Source organism: Pristis pectinata, chromosome 4 (genome assembly GCF_009764475.1).
Source record: "Pristis pectinata isolate sPriPec2 chromosome 4, sPriPec2.1.pri, whole genome shotgun sequence".
Lineage (NCBI taxonomy): Eukaryota > Metazoa > Chordata > Chondrichthyes > Rhinopristiformes > Pristidae > Pristis > Pristis pectinata.
In genome coordinates this window covers 69,063,767-69,091,165 of record NC_067408.1, presented here as the reverse complement: position 1 = coordinate 69,091,165, position 27,399 = coordinate 69,063,767, and the positions used below count along the sequence as shown (strand labels likewise).

Sequence of the window (27,399 nt, the reverse complement as noted above, 5' to 3'; positions counted from 1 at the left end):
CACATAGCAAAATTAAATTTATATTTTTAGGAGCAAGAGTTGTCAACTTGTTTGGAAGTCAATGACAAAGATTAGCAGTAGTTAATTACAGAGAATATCCAATTGGATAAGCTGATTTCCAAACTGGAACATGGTTTGACACCTTCATTGCAATCCACCAGATTCATTAAGTCTTGCATGCAAAATGGGTATCACTGTCTTTGCAGTGCTGGAGATCTCTGATACAATTAGTCTTAAAGACAATTATAAAGCAGTGTTGGGCTTTCTTTGATTGCTCATGGGTACATTGTGTGAATGTTAGCCCACAACTACCTGCTGTCACAGAGTTAAAGGTGGATGTTGTAGCTTTGAGACAGTTGAATTTTTATTCTACCTTTTTGTATTTATTTTATTTCTAATAGCAAATTCTTGCTGCAGTAATTAGTAAGCCCGATTTAATTTCCAAACAACGGTGCATAATCTTTGTTCATTAGCATTAAGTAAGGTGTGATTCTTCTCCTTCAGTTTGTTGCTTTCGATCATTCAGGGAAGAAAAATATTTCAAAAGGAATCCATGACACAACATTGTTCATAATATGTTTCAATAATGGACTCATTTATAATCTGCAACAAATTGTTGTGCTGAAGTATATAATAATCCTGAGAATGGGTTCTTTTAAAGCTTTGACATGTTTATTGCCACTGGGGAATTGTCTTGCTCTTTGTCTAGGGTGGTTCCTTGGGCTCGGATGAATTCTACTTCAGTTCTGAGGTAATTAGTGAGACCACTGTGGAACTTTCAGATTTTGCTACAGATGGGATAGGATGTGCTTGAATGGGTTGGTTTGGTGGGTGGGTAGTTTATGAGGTGATGCATTTCTTCCTCTGTTGATATCGGGCATCTGTGTACTGCTGACCTATGGCTTGAGGTGATTAGTGCCATCCTGGATACCCCTTCTCCACTTGAGTGGTCATGGGCCAGAAATTCCCTGGAATCGGTAGAAATTTGAGAACACTCTTGAACCTTTTCCTCCATCCATCTGGTAATCTATTCTCATGATGAATTCTGTTCCAAGCTCTGTTTCATGATCTGGTATTCATCAATGGTGTGCCCTGCCCCGTGGACCTGACTCTGTCTAATTAGGGTCACAATGCTGGGAATGTTGGCCTGGAAGGGGACACTAATTTTGACTTTGGTTTGTGTATCCTGACTATGGATTTGGAGGATTTTGCAGAGACAGAGTTGGATTTATTCTCCAGTCCTTTCCCTGCTTCAGGTGATTCATGTCTCAGAAGCATATATGAGGGCAGGGATCACACACTTGCTAGATCGTGAGTTTTGTGCCAGGCTTGATGGCTTGATCTTCAAACACCCTTTTTCTCAGTACTACACCTCTACAATATGCAGACAGTGCTTGTAAATGTGTGTGTTCAGAGGCTGAATTCCACGTCTTCATTGACTCATTCGATGAAGCATTTGAGAGGATGGAATTGGAATTGGTTTATTATTGTCACTTGTATCGAGGTACAGTGAAAAACTTGTCTTGCATACTGTTCATACGAATCAATTCATTACACGGTGCATTGAGGTAGTACAAGGTAAAACAATACAGAATGCAACCGTTACAGAGAAAGTGCAGGCAGGCAATAAGGTGAAAGGTCTTGTACCATCCTGGATACCCCTTCTCCACTTGAGTGGTCATGGGCCAGAAATTGTGAGGTCAAAAGTCCATCTTATGATACTAGGGAACCGTTCAATAGTCTTATAACAGTGGAATAGAAGCTGTCCTTGAGCCTGGTGGTAGTTGCTTTCAGGCTTTTGTATCTTCTGCCCGATAGGAGGGGGAAGAACAGAGAATGCCTGGGGTTCTTTGATTACGCTGGCTGCTTTACTGAGGCAGCGAGAAGTATAGACATAGTCCATGGAGAGGAGGCTGGTTTCCATGATGTGCCGAGCTGTGTCAACAACCCTGCAGTTTCTTGCAGTCACAGGCAGAACAGTTGCCATACCAAGCTGTGATGCATCAAGATAGATGCATCTATGGTGCATTGATTAAAAACTGGTGAGGGTCAAAGGGGACATGCCAAATTTCTTTAGCCTCCTGAGGAAGTAGAGGTGCTGGTGAAATACACACAAAATGCTGGAGGAACTCAGCAGGTCAGGCAGCATTTATGGAGGGAAATAGTCTGCGTTTCTGGTCGAGACCCTTCATCAGGACTGGAAAGGAAGAGGGCAGAAGCCAGAATAAAAAGGTAATAGGATAGGGAGGAGTACAAGTTGGCGGGCGATAGGTGAGTTCCGGTGAGGAGGGAAGGTAGGTGGGTGGGGACTGATGCAAGAAGCTGAGAGGTGATAGGTGGAAGAGGCAAAGGGCTGAAGGGGAAAGAGAAGGGGTGAGGGGCCACAGGAATGAGGGAAACAAAAGGGATCTGTAGAACCTCTTGTGTCTCTGTGAGGCACTGGTGAGCTTTCTTGGCTATGGCAACTACCTGGTTGTCAATGATCCAAGGGAGAATCTGCCAAAATATATTAATACAATTTTAGTGGTCATTAAAAAAATTAATTAGTGCTTGATCGTCGTTAATGGTTTGTTTCTCAGTGAATAGAGAAAGCCAAGTGATATTTTTGCAGAGTGTTTTTGTGATTTAATTTTGGGTAAAATGAGAGTATATAGATCAGCTAGAAAGCTGGGCAGAGTGATGGCAAATGGAACTTAATCTTGACAAGTGTGAGGTGATACCTTTTGGAAGGGCAAAGACAGGACACACACAGCAAATAGGAGCACCCCAAGAGAGAGGTACCTTTGGTACAAGTCCATAGATCCCTGAATTTTGCAGCATGTTATGGTTAAGAAGGCATATTGGATGCTTGCCTTCATTGGTCTTGGCTTAGAATGTAAGAGCTGGGCCGTCATATTACAATTTTGTTGTATGTGTTCTGGTTGTCATACTATAGGAAGAATGCGATTGCAATGAAGAAGAAACAGAGGAAATTCACTGGGAAGTTGCTTGGATTGGTGCATTTCAGTTAAAAGGAGAAACTGGATAGGCTGAGTTTAACCTGATAGAAGGTTATAAAATTATGAAGTGAGATAGATAGGATAGATAGTTAAAACTTTTTTCCCAGCATGGCTGTGTCCAAGACGAAATGGCAGAGGTTTAGGTGAGAGGTAGGAGGTTGAAAGGAGACCTGAGGGGAATTTTTTTCATACTGAGAGTGGTTGAATCTAGAATGCACTGTTTGAAAAAGGTGGTGGATATTCTCACGACATTTAAGAAGCATCTAGACAAGTATTTGAATTGCCAAGACATAGAAGGATACAGATCTAATGCAGGTAAATGGGATGACTGTAGATAGGTACAATGGGCATTATGGACATTGAGGGATGAAGGCCCTGTTTCCGTGCGATACAACTGACTTTATATGACTCGATGGGAACACTAAAGTTCAATAATAAGTGCATATATTTCTTTTTTTACTCTGAACCAGTAAAATCCTTCAGAGCCAAGAGCACCCCTTACAGGCCAGTTTATGTTATATTAGTAACAGAATTATTTTGACATTGTTCATGGTGAGTCATAAGATATTCTTGGTTGTTTCCTTTCTCAACCTCTATGTCATCTCCAAAGAGAAGCAGTGCAAATATTGTAATAAATATTGTTTTGTGAACCTGAAAGAATAAATATAACGTCCTTCAATCTAAATACTTTTAAGAACACAGCACTCTCCTAGTTTCTCCCTTTTCCCTGAAAAGCTAATTTTTAATGTGAATTAAAATTTCCTCAAGTATTTCAGTATTTCAGTTTTATCTCATGCATGTTGTTCTAATCTTTATTTTGCATTCTGCAAGATGTTTAAAATATAAGTTAATATTTTGTTTTGTTTCCTGCTTGTTTGCTGTCCATGAGAATTCTTTAATGGGATCGGTTGCTTCCCTGGCTAGGTGACATAAGAATTGTTGGATATCAGGGATTCCTGAAATTGATGCCTGACAACAGCCAGTGTTGGAAAAGGAAAAGTCAGTGTAACAAAGAACATAAGTTCTTAGAACTTAGATTCTGAAGAAAGCTGCCCACAAAGAACTTATGTTCTTTGTGGGCAGCTTTCTTCAGAATCTAATAAGGGACATTACTTTGTAGCTAATTGGAAAAAGCAAGCTGTTGTTTGAAGGAAAAGCATATGCACACTAGAAGAATTTTATTTCATTTACCTAGTGGTAACTTTCAATTTGGTATTGGTTTTGTAAAATGCTGCAGTACCAGCTGAGATATTATGTGCAAATACTGTTTCGGGCTGAAGCTGACATAAAAGGAGGAGTAATCCGAATAAAATCAATATAATGCACTGAAGACAAAAGGTGCTGGAATGTGGAACAAAAAACAGAATGATGGAAGAACTCAGTGAGTCAAGCAGTGGAGGCAAAAGGAGTATGACAATATTTCGGGACTGTCTTGATGTAGGACCTCAACCTGAAATGTCGACGTACACCTTCTGCCTCCACAGGTACTGTTTGACCCATGGAGTTCTTCCAACATTCTGCTCTTTGTTCAAGAATATACGCTGCCTTTCTATTTGCACTACTGGACACTCTGATTAACCTTATCTTTTGGAAATATATTATTGACTGTTCAATGTCATGGACTTTGACTAGATTCATAGACAGGATCTTGTGTAAAATTGTAGAATCATAGATTTCTCATGGAAGAGAAGGAAGCCATTTGGCCAATGGAATCTATGCTGGCTCCACAAAAGACCAATCCCATTAGTCTCATAAACCCCATTCTTTAATCATAGCCCTGCATATTTTTCTCTCCATATTGACCTTTCAATATTTTTAGAAAGCCTTGATAGATTGTTTCCATTATTTCTTTTAGCATTGAATTTAATTACTAATTACTGTGCATAAAATAAAAATCTTCACATTACTCTTATCTTTTGCCAAATATTTTAAAGATGTTTCCCCTGCTCCTTGAACCATTTGCTAATTTTACATCTTTCTATGTACCTGCCTAAACTAATCATGATCTTGTACTTCTCTATCGAATCTCCTTTCAATGTTCTTAGAACATAGAACATTACAGCACAGTACAGGCCCTTCGGCTCACAATGTTGTGCCAACATTTTATCCTGCTCTGAGATCTATCTAACCCTTCCCTCCCACATAGTCCTCCATTTTTCTATGATTCATGTGGCTATCTAAGAGTCTCTTAAATGTCCCTAATGTATCTGCCTCCACAACCTCTGCTGGCAGTGCGTTCCACACGCCCACCACTCTCTGTAAAAAAAAAACTTGCCTCGGACATCCCCCCTATACCTTCCTCCAATCACCTTAAAATTATGCCCCCTCATGTTAGTCATTTTCGCCCTGGGAAAAAGTCTCTGACTGTCCACTGGATTTATACCTCTTACTATCTTGTACACCTCTATCAAGTCACCTCTCATCCTCCTCCTCTCCAAAGAGAAAAGCCCTAGCTCACTCAACCTATCCTCATAAGACGCGCTCTCCAGTCCAGGCAACATCCTGGTAAATCTCCTCTGCATCCTCTCTAAAGCTTCCTATAATGAAGCAACCAGAACTGAACACGATACGCCAAGTGTGGTCTGACCAGAGTTCTATAGAGTTGCAACATTACCTTGTGGCTCTTGAACTCAATACCCCGACTAATGAAGGCCAACACACCATACGCCTTCTTAACAACCCTATCAACCTTTGTGACAACCTTGAGGGATCTATGGACTTGAACCCCAAGATCCCTCTGTTCCTCCACACTGCTAAGAGTCCTGCCATTAACCTTGTATTCTGGCTTCAAATTTAATCTTCCGAAGTGTATCACTTCACACTTTTCCGGGTTGAACACCTGCCACTTCTCAGCCCAGGTCAATATCCTATCAATGTCCTGTTGTAACCTACAGCAACCTTCTACATTATCCACAACACCACCAACCTTCATGTCATCTGCAAACTTACTAACCCACCCTTCCACATCCTTATCCAAGTCATTTATAAAAATCACAAAGAGCAGGGGGTCACAGAACAGATCACTGCGGAACACCACTGGTCACCGACCTTCAATCAGAATATGCTCCGTCTACAACCACCCTCTGTCTTCTATGAGTAGCCAATTCTGAATCCACACAGCCAAGTTTCCCTGGATCCCATTACTCCTGACTTTCTGAATGAGCCTTCCATGAAGAACCTTATCAAGCACCTTACTGAAATCCTTGTACACCACATCCACTGCTCGACCTTTCTCCAAGAACAATTCTAGATGTAATTCCCCATCCTTGGAACCATTGTAGTAAGTCTTTTTTGAATCCTTCTGCAGACCTTCACGTAATTGCTAAAATTATATTTAGACACACTACTCCACTTGTGGCTGAGCTATTGCGTTGTATGGGTTCACCATAATTTCCTACTTCTGTACTCTCCGCTTCTGCTAATGGATCCCAAATGCATTAGTAACCACTTGCTCAATATGCCCTGCCACTTTCAAGCAATCTATGCATATAATATGTGCAGGTCTTTCTGTTCCTGCACAACTGTCATAACTGTGTCCCTTGTTCTTTCTTCTATACTTCTGTTTTAAATTTCATCTACCACCTGTCTACCCATTTGGCCATACTATCTATGTCACCTTGCAATCTATTATTTTCCTTGTCACCCTGGTCCTCAGAGGTTCAGGTAGGAGAATTGCTCCATCAAAATGTAGGGTAGATATGATTTGCAGCTGGGTGTCCTCCTGCCTGGCATTTTCCTGTCTTTTCCAGTTTGTTCAGCTCTGTGTACAGTTCTCCCAGTTGCACTGTATTTCATGGGAGTACCTATTAATGTATTCAATCTGGAAACAACAGCTGATTCATGCAGAGGTCTTTTAGTTGGGACAAATTGATTCAGTTCTTGGCATGCTGCTCCTTTCAGACTTTGGCAACTTTAAAGAATCTAGATAGAAAGCATCAAACATTTGTAGAACAATAATAACGGTCAGCTGAACTCCATTGATTACTAACCTGAAAGTAGTTGATGTTTACTTTAAATAGCACTACTTCTGTGAGTAAGAGGATGGTCTTTTTTGCTATAAATGAGTGTGCAGCTAGGAGATGTTAAGAGAAGATTTTAGCTGGAGTATTTGGCTCTAAGGTGGCAGTATAGGAATCAAATAATAGCTGCACACTGATTGCTGTGATGATGTGTCTACTTTGCATACATCTACAAGGTATTAGCTCACAGCATTAATGTATTCTCTGACATGGAGTAGCCATTCATGCGTTGGAACCATTTCTACACCTGTAGCATGTGAATAATACATATTACTGCATCAAATTTTGTGGCACATTTAAAAAAAATACTTCACCTCTTTCCTATCAGAATTTATCACTTCTCCTTTAACTTATTTGCTATTTACATGACCTTTCTGCCACCTTACCCTATATTTTTCCAGTAATCCTTCATATCCGCCCTGAAAAGTTTCAAATTATACTGATTTATATAAATAGTAAGCAACAGTAATCCCATCACCAATCCTTGTGGAACACCACTCATCAACCTCATTCTCCTATTTCTCACTACATAGGAGACCATCCACCCCATCAAGTCTATGCTGGCCCTCAAAGCATTCTCGTCAGTTCCATTCCCCCAATTCTTTTCCCGTAACCTATTCCTTGTCACATGCCAATCAACATCCCCTGATTGTCCTACCACCTACCAACACTAGGGGCAATTTACAGTTGCCAATTAACCTACAACCAGTATGACTTCGGGATGTAGGAGGAAATCGGAATGCCTATGGGAAATCCGTGCACTCACAAGGAGAAATGTACAAACTCCACGTAGACAGCACCGGAGGTCAGGATTGAATCCATGTTGGTGGAGTTTTGAGGCAGTGGCAGTACCTGCTGCACTGCAGTGTTACCCCAAGTCTCCTGCTTGAGTAACTTTTTTCTGTCTGTAACTAACATGTTACCTATTTTGTCATTCAGTTTTGGATTCTACATAATATGATCTTAGTCTGACCATATTTGTATTTTCAAAAGGCCAAAGATGCATTGTGTCTACTATATTACCAAAATCTACACATTCATTTCCTCTTTCAAAAAAGTTTGGTTAAACATGGACTTTATATTTGTAATTTATGATCACTGTTCTTTGTTTACAAGTTTTAAGTTTTTTTTGTCATATCTTTAAGAATTCCATCATCTTTCTCACCCCCAGCGATAAACAAATGCTCAAGCCTCCTTTTTAAAAATTGGAATAACATCAGCTGTTAGTCATGCACCATTCTTGTCTGATGAATTCTTCTATCTGTGTAACTGTGCCTTTGCAGTTTATGGAGGGTGTCCTTGGATGAATGCTTTTGTCTCCTAAGGGGGAAAAAGATACAGGAGGGCAGAAAAGTGGAAATACAGGCATAATTTTCTTAATCTATTAAATTAAGCTGTTATCTTTTTTGGAAGCAGCTTTAGTTTGACCAGGATTCATAGACATTCACATTAAGGTAATTGTAAATACTACAATCCTAGCATCAAAATCATTGTTCATGATAGTTTTATGAGGAAAAGTTAAAGATCTTAATTTTAAATTAAGGTTTTCATAATTAATTTTCTCCTTTTATTTTTCACCATCTTTTGTCCTCTGTAAGCTTTTTGGAAACTTAAAGTTTTATTATTTTTATCACGTAATACAATTAGATGTCATTTAATAATAGTGTGGCTTTATCTGGAATTAACAAGTAATTACCAAATAATCTATATGTATTTATTCTACCACAACAGTTAATCATTCAAATTCTCTTCATTGTTTTAAAAAGATACTATTACCTGAGCTTCTTGATGATCATCAATAATAACTTCTGTAGTTCCACGCCATTTCACTGACCTATTTCTTTACCTACTTTCTCTAGTCCTTGAAATTATTCTTTTAGCTATGGAGCCCATATTCTGCAGTTTTTTTTCCTGGAACAGTTTTCTTTATTTCTTGTACCATTAAATTTTCTTCAGAGCCTTTTGTTTCAGATGTGCATTTGATTCTATTTTTAAATTTGTCATTTGGGCCCAATGCTGTGAGACATTCTTCTATCTGCAGAAAGCACTATAAAGTGTCACTGGCTGTTGTACTTTTATTATACTTATGGCATGCATGGATAGTGCTTACCTTGTACCTCTACCCTTTGGAACATGTATTTCTAGCTTTGAAAACATTTTTGAGTTTTTGTGTATTTTCACATTTACTTACTAAGAAAGTAGCTTGATTTTCTTTGAAAACTTAATCTCAGCATTCCAATATTAAATAAAAGCATAATGCTTTATAAAATATTTATCATGGAATTTTATTTCATGCTAATTTTGATCATTTATTGTAGGAAACCAATGAAATTGTGGCTATCAAGAAATTCAAGGATAGTGAAGGTAAGTAAACGTTGTGAGTGCATTCACAAATTGCTTTGATTTATGATCTTTTAAATTATGTAACTTGCAGTCATACCCTTGTCTATCATGGAAAATATTTTGTACGTAAAATGAATTGCAATGATTTCGATCCTGCTATACTTAAATGCATGACTTCCTCATTGGCAGACCTCAATCAGTCAGGGTTGGTAACACCATCTCCTCCTCGCTGATCGTCAACACAAGTGCACCTCAAGGCTGCATGCCGAGCCCCCTGCTCTACTCTCTATACATACATGGCCGTGTGGCTAAGCACAGCTCCGATGCCACCTTCAAATTCGCCAACGACACTACTGTTGTTGGACAAATCACAGGTGGCGATGAGTCGGCTTACTGGAGTGAGATAAGACACCTGGTTGAGTGGTGCCGCAACAACAACCTCTTGCTCAGTGTCAGCAAAACTAAAGAGCTGATTGTTGGCTTCAGGAAGGGGAAGAAGAGCGAATATGCACCAGTCTACGTTGGGGGATTAGTGGTGGAGAGAGTCAGCAGCTTTAAGTTCCTGGACGTTAATGCATCGGGTGACCTGTCTTGGGCCCAGCACATAGATGCAGTCATAATGAAAGCATGCCAGTGTCTTTACTTTCTTAGGAGGTTAAATAGAATACTCCAACAAACTTCTACAGATGTGCTGTTGAAAGTATCCTGACTGGTGGCATCGTGGTCTGGTACAGCAATTCGAATGCACAGGAACGTAAGAAGCTGCAGAGAGCAGTGGACTCTGCCCAATACATCATTTGTACATCCCTCCACACCATTGATAGTATCCACAGGAGACGCTGCCTCAAGAAGGCAACATGTATCATCAAAGATCCCCACCATCTGGGCCATGCCATCTTTTAGCAGCTGCTATTGGGCAGGAGGTACAAAAGCCTGAAGTCCCATACTACCAGGTTCAAGAACAGCTACTTCCCTTCAACCATTCAGTTCTTGAGCCAACTGATAAATCCCAAATCATTACAGTTTAGCAACACTGTGATCACTATGAACACTTTGCACCAAAATGGACTTTGCTTTTTTTTTGTTCTAATTATGTTCTTTCTTGTAAAAGTTGTGTATAATTTGCGGTTAATTTATGTTTTACTTGTGAATGCTGCTCATGATGCTATGTGCCTGCGATGTTGCTGCAAGCTTTTCATTGCACCTGTGCATACATGTACTTGTGCATATGACAATAGACTCGACTTGACTGTATATTAGTAACCAAGTGGCATTGACCATCACTTAGTTAACAATAATGTCTTGAGCTTGCAGAAACATTTTCCTCCATGTTCCATTATGGTGTGCTCACCTTTCACTGTTTAAAAACACTCCCATTTCAGGCAGTGAATCCTGGGCTATATCTGGCTAACTAGTGGCTCACCAGCATTGTAGTTCCCTTGCATCAATGCATTTTAACATGTACACATGTGACTTGCCTACCATATTGAGGGAAAATTATCCATACCTACAAAATTGCATCATCCGCATGGGCAAAATCTTTTCAGGATATTGAAGTCACTTTGGTCTCTAGCCTATTAACCATGCCTGACTAACTGACTAAACCCCACTAAATTCACTTTCAGCTTTCCAGCTTGAGAACCACCAAGCATAAACCACCTACCTCAGACTGATTTTTGACTACTCCCTGATCCCCACTTTAAGATTTCCTCATAAAGATATGAAAGAGCATCAGCAGCAAGGCAGAATTTGGAGTGTTAAAACTACATTCTTTGGATGTCTGCCATTGGTCTAGTCTAGACCTCAGCTGAATATTGTGCTCGAGTCTGGGCCTCACATGGTCATGCCAAACTCACTGATGCCAAACTCACTGATGCAAAACTGCCCTCAGTAATGAGGATAATCTTTGCAACTTTAAAATTAACTTCGGTTCAGTGTTTACTGATCCTTTCAAATATTGTCCCTTCTTCCATTAGATGGGATGCAGAGAAGCAACTTGTAAAAACATCAACCCAGACCTCCCATTCACAGAGACCTGCAAGATCTCCTAAAACCCCTTTTGAACACACATACGGCACTTACCAATCCACAACATTGAAAATCGTCGAGGAAAGCTTGGAAAGAAAACACCTTTACAAATAAACACTATGCATCCAACTCAATCATTCGGCAGCCATGTTTCAGCTTGCTATGGAGTATGTACACAACCCTAAATAGGATAGTGATTAACCATGCCTGGTCTGGTACAATGATGCACAAATGGCACCATAAAACTTTACCTTGCTATGATCATGAAAACATTGCTCAAACCATGAAATGCATATTAACATCTGTTTCTGAGATGAGCTTCAGAGCAACATTTTGGAGTTGTCTCCCTTTATTCTCTGCAACTTTAAAACTTGTTTTCTCTTTTTCTCAGTTCTGAAGAGGGTTTTTTGGCCAGAAACACTAACTGTTTTTCTTTCCACAGATGCTGTCTGACCTAAAGTATATTTACAGCATTTCTGCTTTTATTACTGTTGGGAGTTGCATTTGCTCTTTGTCAGGGTGTTTTGGGCTTGATAGGGGGCCTGAAATTAAAACTGATGGTTGCTTCTGCTGCTAAAGTTATATAAAAGAAAGATTTCTATATCAGAGGGTTACGTGCAAAACATGAATTGTACTTTTCTTTCTATCAGTTTTGTGTTTAAGAAAGGAAACAGTTACTGTACAGTGCTGTTATTATTAAGAAAGACAACTTGAATTTTTAAGGCACCTTTTAATTTTGTAAAATGTCTTGAGGTGCTTCATAGTAGCGTTAGCTTCCAAAATTTGATTCCAAGCTGCTAAAGATATTGAGACGCATGCACAAGTCTCAGTTGAAAGGAGAGGATTTAAGGAATAAAGAGAAGTTGGGAAATTTGGGAGGAAATTCCAGAGTTTGATGCTGAAGCATCTGAGGCTATTGCAGAGGCTAACAGGATGGAATAATCAAGTCTAGAAGTAGCAAAGACGACATGGATAGAGTTTGGCAGAAGACGAGCTAAGTGTGCAAAATTGGGTAATAGTGTAGGAAGGATGGTTGCGTGTGCAGCAAGAGCTGAAAAAGATTTCTGGTAGCAGTCTTTTCCATGCATGATCCAATTAAATATCAGTAAGTTTGGGTTAATGTTGCATGTTACAATGCAATTCTGGATCTGCTTATCCTTCCACTTTCCTATTCTTGTCATTTCCTTTGTAGCCTGCTATATATTTGGGTTTGGATGATGAATACATTTTTGATATCGTAATCTTCATTTTCTCTTGAACCAGCTCACTTGCATTTGAAAAGAGTCTTGCACAAAAAAGACAGATCCTCAGAGTATTGTTGTATGGGGTAGGACACAGATGCTTTACAAATGACCAGTGAATTTCAGTGAATGGTACAGGTTTAGTTCATAGTAACTTGTCCTGTGATACACTAAGGGCAGATCTTTTATTTCCTTCAATTCTCAAAAGTATATTTTCAATATGTTATTACGAATTATTTAAAATAATGAACTGATGTTATGGTGCAGAGGCAAATAAATTGTTTTTGTTGCAAGGCATTACAGAACAAGAAGGTAATATTTTAAAATTTGAGCTGAGCAGTTTGGGATGTAATCATGAAATTTTCACAAAAATCGTAGAAATCTGGATCTCCCTTTTGAAATAAAAAAAATGAGATGATATACATTTTCGATCTCAAGGAGGTCAATGAAATCAGTTTACAGATCCCCAACAGTGATCTGACTGAATGGTAGAACAAACTTACTGACTTACTCCTGTAAATACATACATCCAAGATTCTGAGCATGTTTCTGTTTGCTCAGTTAACATTGTAAGTGAAAACACAACAGCATTTTGTTTGGCTGTATACCTTTGGGGGTTTGGTTAGATTTGGATCATATTAAGTAAAACGTTCTAAAAAATTGAGTTGTGCTTGATATGGGAGGATTTCTCTGTTATAATAATTGGCCTTCATGGTTGATTTGTGGTAGGGGGTTGAGGAATGAGTCTTCAAGAATGTTGTTTCAGATTTCAGTATATGATAGAGGCAGCAGTAAATCATTTCTGTTATTGACAGAGGCTTCATGGATTTCAGCAGAATTTTGTTGTGGGTGTCAAGTACATAGATTGGTAGATCTTGTACCCTCGTTTGTTTACATGCAGGGATATTCTATGGACAGTCCCCAAGCTGGTGCTATTCATTCTGATGTATGTTTTTCAAACACCTGGAATTAATGTAAAGATCAGGAGAAAAGATGGAGTGGGTTGCAAAGTGGCAATAATTCTGTCTGAACACTAAAGTGGGAATGTTAATGAGTTGAAGTGACTTTGAATTTGATTATGGTTTTTTTTTTGTAAGTATGTCAATAAATGTATATGTTGTGGAAATATAGGCCAAAAGAGAAAGGAGGTGGGGTGGCATTGTTAATCAAGGAAGGTACCAGAGCAGTGCTGAGTTGTAACTTAAAGGCAGTGGATATTGATGTGGAATCAGTTTGGGTTGAAATCACGAACAGTAGGGGAAAGAAGACACAGGTGGGAGTTGACTATAGACCCCCACAATGTGACCTCTCAGTAGGTTCATGTGTAAATGGAGAAATATCAAGGGCAAGTTTGAAGGGAACTGCAATTATCATGGGAGATTTTAATCTACATATTGATTGGATGAACCAAACTGGCAAGGGTGTCATAGAAGAAGAATTCGTCGGATTCTTTTTAGAACAGTACACTGCAGAGCTTGCACGGGAGTGGGTTATCTTGGATTTGGTCATACGTAATGAGGGATGATTAACAAGGGATCTTGTGGGTAAAGATCCCTGGGGGGGGGCATGGAAGGGGAATAATGACCACAATATGATAGAATTCCAAATGCAGTTTGAGGATGAACTCCATAGGTCCATAACCAGTGTCTTCAATTTAAATAAGGGCAATTATATTGGCACAAGGGAAGAGCTGTCCAAGGTGGAAAGGATAAACAAGCTAAGAGACAGGTCGTAGAGGAACTGTGACACGTAGTTAAACAGCCAATCTATAATGTTTAGCAAGATTTGATCCCAATTAGAAAGAGGGATACCATGAGAAATAGGCACAATCTGTGGTTAACAAAAGATGTAAAAGGATGATGTCAAATTGAAAGGTAGGTTATACAAAGTGGTAAGGACTAGTGGTAGACGGGGGACTGGGAAATTTTTTGGATTCAACAGCAGAAGACTGAAGGGCTCGTTAAAAAGAGAGAAAATGAATTTTGAGAGAAAACTTGCATGTAACATCAAACAGTAAAAGTTTACTTGGATATATAAATAGGAAGAGGGTGGCTAAGGTAAGTGTAGGGCATCTAAAGAACAAGGCTGGTGAATTAATAACAGAAAACAAAGAAATGACAGATACGTTCAAAAAATCTTTTGCATCAGTCTTCACTGTGAATACATTGCTAATATCCCTAAGGTATCAGAAGGGCTAATTTCAAATAACATGGTAGAACTTACAGAAATCCCAATTACAAGGGATAACATATTGGAGAAACTTGGGGATAAAGGTGGACAAGTTGCTTGGACGGGATAGACTGCATGCTAGAATTTTAAAGGAAGTGGTTGAAATTTTTCATAACTGGCTAAACCCCACGTGGGTACCAGAAGATTGGAAAACAGCTAATGTGACTCCCTTTTTCAAAAAAAGGAGAAAAGTGGAAGGTAGGGAACTACAAGCCAGTTAGTTTAACTTTTATTGTTGGCAAGAAGCTAGAGTCAATAATCAGAGAGGAAACAGCTCATCATTTAGGAAAGCTGAATATAATTAAACCTAGTTAATATGGTTTTGTGAAAAGTAAATCATGTTTGACAAATTTGCTTGAATTCTTTGAGGATGTAACAGGGAGAGTCAATAGAGGGGAACCTGTAGAAATTTATTTAGGTTTCCAAAAGGCATTTGACAAGGTACCACATAGGGGGCAGGTGCACAAATTAAATACCTATCTTATTGGAGGAAGTGTGTTAGCATGGATTGAAAACTGGCTGTCTCATAGAAAAGAGAGGGTCGGAATAAATGCGTCCTTTTCAGACTGGAAGGAGGTAACTAGTGGAGTACCACAGGGATCAGTTCTTGGTCCACAATTGTTCACTATTTACGTTAATGACCTGGAGGAAGGAACAGCATGTAATGTTTCCAAGTTTGCCAATGATATGAAAATAGATGAAAGAGCATGTTGTGATAAGGATACTATGATACTGCAGAATCAGAATCGGGTTTATTATCACTGACATATGTTGCGAAATCTGTTGTTTTGCGGCAGCAGTACAGTGCAAGACAAAAAAATTACTATAAGTTACAAAAAAATAAATAAATAAAATTGTGCAAAAAAGGAATAACGAGGTAGAGTTCATGGACCGTAAAGACTGTCAAATGGAATTCATTATGGGAATATGTGAGGTCATGCACATAAGTATCTGGAATCAAAAGGCAGTTTATGATCTAAATGAAGAAAGATGGCAAATAAGTGAAGTATAGAAGGATCGAGGTGTTCCAGAGCATGTATGACAAAAAGCTGACTGGGAGATCCAACAAGTCTTTAAGGCAAATGGCATTGTGGCTTTCATTGCAAAGGGGCTGGAGTTTAAAAATAGCAAGATTTTGTTGCAATTGTACAGGGTGTTTGTGAGGCATCACCTGGAATACTGCGTACAGTTATGAACCCCTTATCTAAAAAAATATAGTAACGTTGGAGGCAGTACAAAGGAGAATTACTAGCCTAATTCCTGGAATGAGAGGGTTGTTGAAATAAGAGAGATTAAGTAGTTTAGGCCTGTATTCCTTGGAGTTTAGAAGAATGATGGGTGACCTTATTCAAGCAAACAGGATCCGAATTAGACCTGACAGGATAGAGGTTGGGATGTTTTCACTGGTGGGTGAGTCTTGAACAAGGAGACATAACTACAAGACAAGGGGCTGGTCATTTAAAACTGAGGTACATAAAAACTTCACCACTCACAAAGGGTGATGAAAACTCTGGAATTCTCTGCCCCGGTGGGTGTTAGAAGCTGGATCATCAGAAATAATTAAAGTGGAGGTTTTTAAATATTTTGTAGATTGAGGAGTGCGGAGAAATCGCACAGAAGAGAAGGCCAGCATAGAACAACAATGATCGTGTTAAATAGTGTGGTTGGCTTGAAAGGCCTGATGGCCTACTCTTGCTCCTATTTTCTTTCTTTCTTGTGTTGAGATAGAAATTCTATTCCAAGGACAAGGAGAGTAGCAGGTTGGCCTGTTGAGGTTTTTGATATGGGGATTTAAATTAACTTATTAACTGCTTTAGACAAAATGCTACTTAAAGTCAATAATGTGATGAAGATTGAAAAATTACCTGAATGCATTTTCTGACAATAAATTTAAGTAAATGTAATAGCAAGGCCACAGACAATTAAAGCAAAATTTAAAATTTCGTTAAGCTCTGTAAATTATCAAATCCAGTATCCGATTATTTAGAAGTCCCAATGGTTTGATATATGACCCTCAAGGTGATGTTTTGTGTACTCCCTTCTGACTCACTGAGGCCCTGAATCCTGTGCTCCTATCTGACTCACTAAGGCACTAGGTCCCTTGAAACTTATCAGGTTCATGGAAATATTTATTTTTCTACCATGTAACATTTACCTGTATATGAAACAAAATGTGAATTGAAGGTGTGTTACTGGGAATAACCATCAATAGTCTGGAAAATCTGCTAAATTGGCACCCACCAGATTTTTTTATTATCTTTTAGGAAAAGTCAGCTTCATCTAATGGGGACCACTGATAAAATTTCAAAGGTAGACATGTTATAGACCCTAAAGGTGAACAATTTCTTAGGTGTTGTTTGACAGCTACTTCAGTCAATGCATTTCACTCAACCTTTGCTGTACTCCAGGGTTCATGTGATTCTGGCTGGAAAACAGTTGGAGGAACTAATTTTTTAGTTATATTCAATTGTCACAAATTTGAATTCAGTCAATTACATAGCAGCAAGCTTTGGCAGGAGGAAGAACCCCAGACTTCATGGCTACATGAGGTTTGATCTTTTCATATTGTGGGAAGATTCAAGAAAGCGTATATTAGGCCACTGTGCCATCATTATGGCCCTATTGGGGAAATGGAATTTCTTGCTACTCCTTTTCTCTTTTAAATGAAAGGAATGGAAGTGCAATTTTGAAAGGAAGGAAGGAACAGATTTTTTTGTATACTAGGCAAACAAATGCACATTTATTTAAAGGAAATGGTAAACATTAGGTTTTATTAACATTTTTGAAAAAAAACTAAGTATGCACTATCTAATTATATTTAATGTGTTTATTCCCAGAAAATGAAGAAGTTAAGGAGACGACATTGAGGGAGCTTAAAATGCTCCGTACTCTAAAGCAAGAAAATATTGTTGAACTTAAGGAGGCTTTTCGAAGAAGAGGAAAGCTATATTTAGTCTTTGAATATGTAGAGAAGGTCAGTGATACAAGAACAATTTCTGAGCTAGAGATTTTCTGCCTGACTTCAGAGCTGGCTTCTCCTTCAACACTTGCAATGAAAAAGTTTTCCTCAATTGCTCAATATGTAACTGCATTGTATGACATGGTTGTCAGCTCTGCAAAATGCTGTGGTCCTAGTGTTCAGGTTCTGTCTTTTCTCTACTGGATTAGGAAATGGCATCCAAAGTTCTAACTGATATACTAAAAGAGTCTCTGTTTTCTTGGGGCTGAAATGTAAAAAAGACCTGAATTCCTGTATGTAATCACCACCAGCGAAAATTGCCAGAAATTTGTAGGTGTCCACAGGTAAGAACCGGATGGGTGATACTAATTCATAACTATCACAAGAGTATTTTCAAGCCAAAACCAAAAATACCAAAACTTTGCTAAAAGTGTCAGGTTTTAAATAGTATTGTGGAGATATACAGAGCCTTAAATAGGGAATTCCAGAGTTTTGAGTCTAGGCAGCTGAAGGTAGAACCTCCAGTGGTGGAGCAATTTAAATTTGGGATGTCTAAGAGACTAACTAGAATTAGATCAGCCTTGGTTTTGATGTCAGTCTTCTTTTACTCTGCTGTTGAGGTGAACATAACAAATGGCTTTTCAGCTAAAGTGTTTGAGTTCCATGTGAATGAATGCAGAAGATTACATGTTAGTTTAGAGTAGGTTAAAAAGAGGACAAAAAAATATTTGGAATACGTGATCTTTGAGAAAAATGCTTTAATTTTATTTTGAATGTATGGTCATGTCCTGCAATACTGATGTCACTGTTAAAATAATTTGTTAAATTTAGTGGAAGTATTAATAAAAGGACCTGTGTGCTAATGCCTAATTTTACCATTTTTTTAAAAAAAGGAATTACTATACTATGTTTAATTTTAAAATGCAGGTTTGTGTTTTTATAGAATTTACTCTATTTCTGCAGTGCGAAGTTAAATTCTTCTATGATGGTATAGAATGAACTTATTTTTTGTTTTGGTTTCCAGAATATGCTTGAATTACTTGAAGAAATGCCAAATGGTGTTCAGCCTGACAAAGTGCGGAACTATATCTATCAGCTAATCAAAGCAATTCATTGGTGCCACAAGAATGATATTGTTCATCGAGGTAACCATTCAAATAGTTATAGCTGTGGTGTCTGCTTCAACAACAATAAGTGCATCTTTTTTTTGTTATCATGTTCAATGAAATACATTCTGTAAGGAACATGATTTTGTTCTTATTTGCAGACTTTTGTGCTGGTTGTGAGGGAAAACTCAAAATGGTAACTGATTTTGCCAGTAGCTCATTTTGTTCTCTTTAGTTGAACTTGCAATTACTTTGAATAAATGTAGTGGTGGAACACAACCTATTAAGAGCTGTCTGTCTCAATCCCATATCATTATTATGTAAATTAATGCAGGTTAAAAATGGAATATTTATTTTATATTTAACATTTGTTGACACGGGAGATTTTTGAGTGGTGAATGGTTTTGTAGAGTCAGGGTTTACTGGGGTGCTGATCTTAATTTGAAATGAACTCTTACTGTTTTTTTCATTTTTCACTTTAATATTTCACTCGAGTGGACTGTTGTTGCCTACATAATCTCATACCTTGTGCATGTGGTCATTCTTTGTGTTATTCATGGTAAGAGTTAAACATTTTTTATCTTAGTGTGGGGTTAGAACATAGAACAGTACAGCGCAAGAATAGGTCCTTTGGCTCACCATGTCTCTGCTGGCCATGATGCCAAATTAAACTAATCCTATCTGCCTGTATGTGATCCATATCCTTCCATTCCCAGACATGTGCCTGTCTAAATGCCTCTTAAACACCACTATTGTGTATGTTTCTAGCACCACCCTGGCTATGCATGCAGGCACCTGCCACTGTCCTTGTAAAACAACCTTCCCCCCTCACCTAAAGCTAGTCCCTCTAGTATATGACATTCCTACCTTGGGAAAAAGACTTTGACAATCTATTTATGCCTTCCATAATTTTATAAGCTTCTATCAGGTCTCCCCTCAGCCTCTGATACTCCAGAGAAAACATTCCAAGTTTGTCCAACTTCTCCTTATGGCTAGTACTCTCTAATCCAGGCAGTATCCTGGTGAACCTTTTCTGCATCTTCTCCAAAGTCTCCACATCCTTCCTGTAATGGGGTGACCAGAACTGGACGCAATACTCGACATGACCTAACTAAAGTTTATACAGCTGCAACATGACTTCTTGACTCTTGTACTCAGTACCTTAGCCAATGAAGGCAAGCATGCTATATGCCGCCTTTACCACCCTATCTAATTGTGTTGCCACTTTAAGGGAGCTTTAGACTTGGACCCCAAAGATCCTTCTGTACATCAATACCCTTAAGGGTCCTGTCATTTACTGTGTACATCCCCCTTGCATTTGACCTCCCAAAGTGCAGCACCTCATCCTTGCCCAGATTAAACTCTATCTGCCATTTCGCCACCCATATCTGCAACTGATCTGTATCCTGCCATATTCTTTGACGACATTTTTCACTATCCACAGTTCCACCAATTTTTGTGTTGTCTGCAAACTTACTAATCAGCTCAACTACATTTTTGTCCAAGTCACCTATATATGTCATAAACAACAGAGGTCCCAGCACTGATCCCTGCAGAACACCACTGGTCACAGACCTCCAGTCAAAATAACATGACTAAAGCCATGCTGACTGTCCTTAATAAGTTCATGCTTTTCCAAATGTGAGTGAATCCGATCCCCAGGAATCTTGTCCAATAGTTTCCCTATCACTGAAGTGAGGCTCACCAGCCTATAATTTCCTGGAATTATCCCTATTGCCCTTAAACAAAGAAACAACATTGGATACTCTCCATTCCTGAGTTGCAGAAAATATCATTGCTGAACTTGATTTTGTCCACCTGTGCACAGTCCAGCAGTAATCAAAAGTTATCAATCAAGAGGAAATCCCTGTGTGGTATTTTGCTTCTCTTCCTCCAAAGCCCAGGCTTTAAGGCCTTATAGTGTTCATACTGATGCCTGAATCTGATTATCATACTTGGGACAGATAGGGATTAAATCTGCTACCTTCATAATCTCTTGTTAGTTCCAAGTCAGATATTGAACTGACATTTTGGTGCCAGTGATTGGAGTGTGTTTCTGTAAATATTTCAAACTGAAGTCATTGTAAACTTTGGTTTCATGTCTAAAAGATGTTCCCTTCAATTTTCACTTCTAAACTTCTGCCTGAAATGAGAACAAGGCAGTTTTCAACCATATAGTTACTGCTCCAATAATCATCTACTCAATGTTATGGGTGCCTGAGAGAATAACACAGAGTTTAATCAAAATTATATTTGGTCACCTATTCCTCAGTGTACTCTGTGGACATTTATGAGAGGAAACCAAAGAAACTGCAGATGTTGGAATCTGAAATAAAAACTGAAAATGCTGGAAACACTCAGCAGGTCAGGTAATGTCTGTGGAAAGAAACAGTTAATGTTTCTGATTGAACGTCAACCTTCATCAGATTATTGTTAGCAGTCTTTTTGTCATAGTCTTTAATCTAATGATAGTGTCTCCATTTTGAATGCCATTTTTAAAGTGAAATGCAGGGTTGACAAAATGAAATATATTGCTAAAGCAATTTTTAAAATTTAAAATAAAGAAGCAAATATTCTATGTACATCCTTAGAAGCATTTTTCCAGTTGTCAGTTAAAACCAAAAATTGAGGTCCCAATTATAAATTATTCTATGTGCCAGATTAACTGATATTGACTGAATATGACCAGTCTTTGTAGTCCTGTCTATTTAGGCAATTTGAAACTTAATGATACCAGTCAAAACCTATATCAAAAATCGTAAGAACTGTTGGCACAAGTTTAGCATTTCAGGTGATTGTTTCTGTTCAAGGAGGCTGCCTGATCTGCTGAGTGTTTCCAGCATTTCCAGTTTCTGTGCAAGTTACTTCAATATGCATCCTTCACGCAATAATTACCTATGTACCCTGATTCAAATCAAAAATAATAATTAATTTGGGCTGTATTTTTGATGTATTCAAAATAATGGAGTGCAAATTAATTCCACAATAATCCTGCACAATTTGGTAGGTGCTTTAAAGAAATTTCAGTCAAATGATATCCTTTTTGAAGACCTAGCTAACTAACTGTATTTTGTTCTATTTTAGACATCAAACCAGAAAATCTTCTAATCAGCCACAATGATATGTTGAAGTTATGTGATTTTGGTAAGTCATTTCTAATTTATTCATACAGTGTTTTTCCATATTAAGCTAACACTCTGGTTTAGAGAGTACATGTTCATTAATTTTCAGGTGATGCTATTTTGGATGCTAAATAAACTACAATTTCCATAATGTGTCTAAGGTGGCAAAAGGCACCAAGGCACTTTACAATGCATTAAATAAAAAAAAGTCCAGTTATGTAAGGAGATAATGAACCAGATGACCAAAAGCTTGTTCAAAGAACTTCCTGAACTAGGAATGAGAGAAGGAGAGGTTTAGATCCGATTGCGTGTAATCTATTTGACAGTCTTGAATTTTATCAACTTTGTGCACTGCAGAACTTCAATTCATGGCTAACTTGATTACTTTGTCTGTGAAAGCAAATGTGATCCACTAACCTCACTGTGGAATTTTTAGTCAAAGAAGTTTTAGAAGTTTATATTGAGTGACCTTCTGCATGTTTCTGGATTCAGTAAATTGAACTGATGTACATTAAAATAAGATTTGGGCTTTCACTTTTCTTTAAGAAAAGCTTGAAGACAATTTCGCAATTGAAAGTCAATTTCCAAGAATACTAAGGTGTTTCTTTTAGTTTTTTTTAAAAAACTGAGATTGTGATTTGCATAAATATGCAAATTTTATTGGCATAGTTATTTGTCAATCATTTTTGAATATCTGCACAAGTTATGTCATAGGCACACTTTAATTGTATAAACCCAGAATATGCTGTCAAAATGATCATAGATTAGGGTTTCATGCCCAGTTATAAATACTTGTGGCAAGGTTGCTTTATCATGTGATTTACAAACCGCCAATTATTTGATGATTTATGTCACTCCACTGTTTGCTTTGCTGGCAACCTCCCCTTGAATGTCAACAAATGCTGGATTTGTGCTGTCGAAACAAGTTAAACTTGCTGCTGCAAATCCACTCATTTGTTTTGTGGTTTAAGGATTGCATAGAACATAGAACAGTACAGCACAGGAACAGGCCCTTTGGCCCACAATGTTGTGCTGAACCAATTACATTAGTAATAAAATGCCCAACTAAATGAATCCCTTCTGCCTACACAATGTCCATATCCTACTATTTCCCTCACATTCAAGTGCCTATCTAAGAGCTTCTTGAATGCCCCTATTGTATTTGCCTCCACCACCACCCTAGGCAGCGCATTCCAGGCACCCACCACTTTGCCCCGCAGATCTCCTTTGAACTTACCCCCATCACCTTAAATGCATGCCCTCTGGTATTAGACTTTTCAACCCTGGGGAAAAGATACTGACTGTTTACTCTATGTCTCTCATAATCTTAAACCTCTTTCAGATCTCCCCTCAGCCTCTGCCACTCCAGAGAGAACAACCCAAGTTTGTCCAACCTATCCCCATAGCACATGACCTCTAATCCAGGCAGCATCTTGGTAAACCTCTTCTGCACCCTCTCCAAAGCCTCGACCTCCTTCCTATAATGGGGCGACCAGAACTGAATTCAATACTCCAGATGCAGCCTAACTTAAAGTTTTATAAAGCTGCAGCATAACTTCCTGACTCTTGAACTCAGTCCCTCGACTAATGAAGGCAAGCATGCCATATGCCTTCTCTACAGCCCTATCAACTTGTGTAGCCACTTTCAGGGACCTATGAACTTGGACCCCAAGATCCCTCTGCTCATCAACACTGTTAAGGGTCTTGCCATTAATAGTGTACTATCTCTTTACATTTGATCTTCCAAGGTGCAACACTTCACACTTGGCCGGGTTGAACTCCATCTGCCATTTCTCTGCCCATATCTGCAACTGATCTATATCCTGCTGTATCCTTTGCCAGTCTTCTACACTATCCACAACACCACCAGTCTTTGTATCATCTGCAAACTTACTAACCCACCCATGTACATTTTCATCCAGATCGTTTATATACATCACAAACAGCAGAGGTCCCAGTATGGATCCCTGAGGATTACCACTAGTCACAGACCTCCAGCTAGAATAAGTCCCATCAACCACTACCCTCTGTCTTCTACGGGCAAGCCAGTTCTGAATCCAAACGGCCAATTCACTGTGCATCCCATGCATCTTAATCTTCTGGGTGAACCTCCCATGAGGTACCTTGTCAAACGCCTTACTAAAATCTACGTAGACAACATCCACAGCTCTACCTTCATCAACCACCCTCATCACTTTGTCAAAAAACTCAAGTTAGTAAGGCACGTATTGCCCTGCACAGAGCCCTGCTGACTGTCCCTAATTAGTCTCTGGTTTTCCAATTGCTCACAAATCCTATCCCTAAAAATCCTATCGCTAGGAATCCTCTCCAGTAACTTCCTTACCACTGACTTGAAACTCACCAGTCTATAGTTACCAGGATTATCCCTGTTTCCCTTCTTGAATAATGGAACAACATTAGCTACTTGCCAGTCCTCCGGGACCTTGCGTGTGGCTAGAGAGGACATGAAGATTTTGGTCAAGGCCCTAGCAATCACATCTCTTGCCTCTCTCAATAATCTGGGGTATATCCCATTAGGCCCTGGGGACTTATCCACCTTAATGCTCTTTAAGTTACCAAACACTGCCTCCTCTTATCTCAAAATGCCCTAGCATATTAGCATGCTCCATACTGATCTCCCTATCCTCCACGTCCTTCTCCTTAGTAAATACTGATGCAAAGTACTCATTAAGGACCTCGCCCACATCCTCTGCTTCCAAGCACATGTTCCCTCCTTTATCCTTGAGTGGTCCTACCCTCGCCCTAGTTATCCTCTTGCTCTTGATGTATGTATATAATGCCTTGGGATTCTCTTTAATCTGACTTGCCAAGGATTTTTCATGGCCTCTCCTGGCTTTCCTAATTCCCTTCTTGAGTTCCTTTCTGGCTTCTTTATAATCCTCAAGTGTTCTGTTTGATCTTAGCTTCCTAAGCTTTACATACTTTTCATTTGTCGCCTTGACTAAATTTACTACCTCTCTCGACATCCAAGGTTCTTTTACCTTGCCATCCTTGTCCTTTCTTCTTACTGGAACATACCTGTCTGTACTCTGTGCAGTTGGTCAGTAATGAAGTAGCTTGCATTTCAAATACCATTCCATCTTGAAACCAGGTGGCAAGAAAATAATAATTGTTCTGCATATATCTAGTTCATAACCAAAATTCAAGTTAGAGTTTTGTTAACTGACTGAACTGACGTATTAAATTATTTTTTTCTTGTGAATTCTGATTGGGATTAAAGTCCATGCTAAATAAATTCAACCTTGTCAGAATTTGCAGATACCCTACATACTACCTACAAAGTAGGCAGTCCAATAATTTGTAAATTCTCAGCAACCACCATGTTAATTCTGGATGTGACACTGGAAACTATTTAAATTGGAATCCTTGACAGGAGACTATCTATTCATATGTTTATTTGTTGCTTGAAAAACATAAAAACTTCAGTACTACACATTATCCTGCCTGTTATTCATTGATGAATTTTACTTAACTGAATAGATGTCTAAGTTATCACTTTAGAACATTGTCAACCATTCTAAGATTAAGCTTTATTGATTATATGACTTATTGATCTATTTTTCACCAAGATCCTTGATACCCTGTTGATCCATCATTACACTGATACTGCCAGAAAATTGTGCTGCAGAATAAATTGGAGCTAAGGGACGAAGGAAAAAAATCCACTTGGAGCACTTACATAAGATGTTCAAGCAGTTACAGTTCATAGTTTTCTTATAGATTGTTTTGAATAGGCAAAGTTAAACAAATCCTTTGTGGAGGGAAAGGAAGATTACCAGTACACTTAGTTTTATGTTGCAGTATTTGAATTTAAATAATGTTTTGTATAGTCTCAAACTGTATTCAGCCAAGACTAAATTTATTGAACACTGGCTGGACAAAAGGAAAGTTTGAACATCAAATGATCAAAAAATCAAATTCAGGCATAAATTTCCCACAGATTGTCAGAATGTTCATCCGTCCTATGAGTAAGTGGTGAAGAATCACATGGTTTTAATCTTTTTGGTGAGGGGAAAAGGAAATGTCAAAGAAATATTAATGAATGTAGACAATTGAAGAGAAGACTGCTGTGTCCTTGTACAAAGGGAGAATGAACTAACATGTATATAAAATGCACTTAACATCTTTAGATTCTATTTACTTTTAGCATCAGAAGTTAGGAATAGGGATGGTTATAGTCCATTCAGCCCTTCGAGCATGTTCTAGCATTCAATAAAATCATACCTGATTTGATCTTGACCTTAACTCTACTTTCATGCCTTATCTTCATAACCTATTATTCCTTCGAAGTCTTAAGAACTTCCTCAGCTTTGAATATACTTAATGGCTCAGCCTTCCTAGCTCTTTGAGAATCCCTTCATACCTGGAATCAATCTATGACCCTTCTATGCATTGCCTCCAAGGCAAGTACATCTTGACAAATAAGAATCAGAATCAGGTTTATTATCACTGACTTACTTGACGTGAAATTTATTGTTTTGTGGCAGCAGTACCAAAACCTCATACTGTACTCAGTCCTGTACAGTTGTAACAAAACTTAATTACTTTTTTACTGCTACCCCTTTGCAATAAATGCCTATATCACACATGTCATTCTAATTGCCTGCTGTACCTGCTTGCTAACTTTGTGTTGCTTATTTGAAGATGCTATCTGAACATCAGCACACAATAGTGTCAAACCAATTAAGCACTAGTTTACTTTTCTCTCTTCCTACTAAAATGGATAACCTCACATTTCTCCACTCTACCTGCAGTTGTTTTGTTCACTTAACCTGTGTCCTCCTCACAACTTAATTTTTCAGTGTATCTTTTTATCATCAGCTGTCTTTGCGACATCTGCTTCATTCATGTAAATTATTAACTTAGAATATAAATAGGTGAGGTCCCAGCATTGATTCTTGTGGCAGTTTTCCAATCTGAAGATGGCCTGATTTCTGCCAATTAAGCAATCTGAATGCAAACATATTTCCCTCAATACAAATTTGTGCAAGAACTTTCCATTTGGCATCCTGCTGAATGCCTTCTGGAAATTGAATTCCACAGCATCCGTTTATTCCCCATTGTCTGCCCCACTGGTTACATTCTCAAAGAACACTACTAAATTTGTCAATCCCTTTTATATAGCCGCATTGACTCAACCTAATCCTATTGTGAATTTCCAAATGTCCTGTTAGCACTTCCTTCGTGGACCGCATTTTCCCAACAACAGATATTAGGCTAATTTGGCTGCATTTCCTTCTTTTTGCCTGTTTTCTTTAATAGTGGCATTCGCAGCATTCCAATACACAGGCATCCTTATAGAACCTTGGGAACTTTGGAAGATCACAACCAG

At 38.5% G+C, this 27,399-nt stretch overlaps 1 protein-coding gene across 4 annotated transcripts in view; it reads left to right on the top strand.

The window, feature by feature from the left end:
• cdkl5 (cyclin-dependent kinase-like 5) overlaps positions 1–27,399 on the top strand; it is a 115,455-nt gene that overhangs the window by 43,455 nt on the left and 44,601 nt on the right. For 3 of the 4 annotated variants that reach the window (XM_052013972.1, XM_052013974.1, XM_052013975.1), the window contains 4 exons: positions 9,337–9,382; positions 17,697–17,833; positions 18,843–18,963; positions 22,009–22,068. In XM_052013972.1, coding sequence (XP_051869932.1) covers positions 9,337–9,382; positions 17,697–17,833; positions 18,843–18,963; positions 22,009–22,068 — 364 coding nt within the window. Of the gene's footprint in view, positions 1–9,336; positions 9,383–17,696; positions 17,834–18,842; positions 18,964–22,008; positions 22,069–27,399 lie in introns of those variants that run through there. The other variant, XM_052013976.1, reaches the window with a different exon arrangement.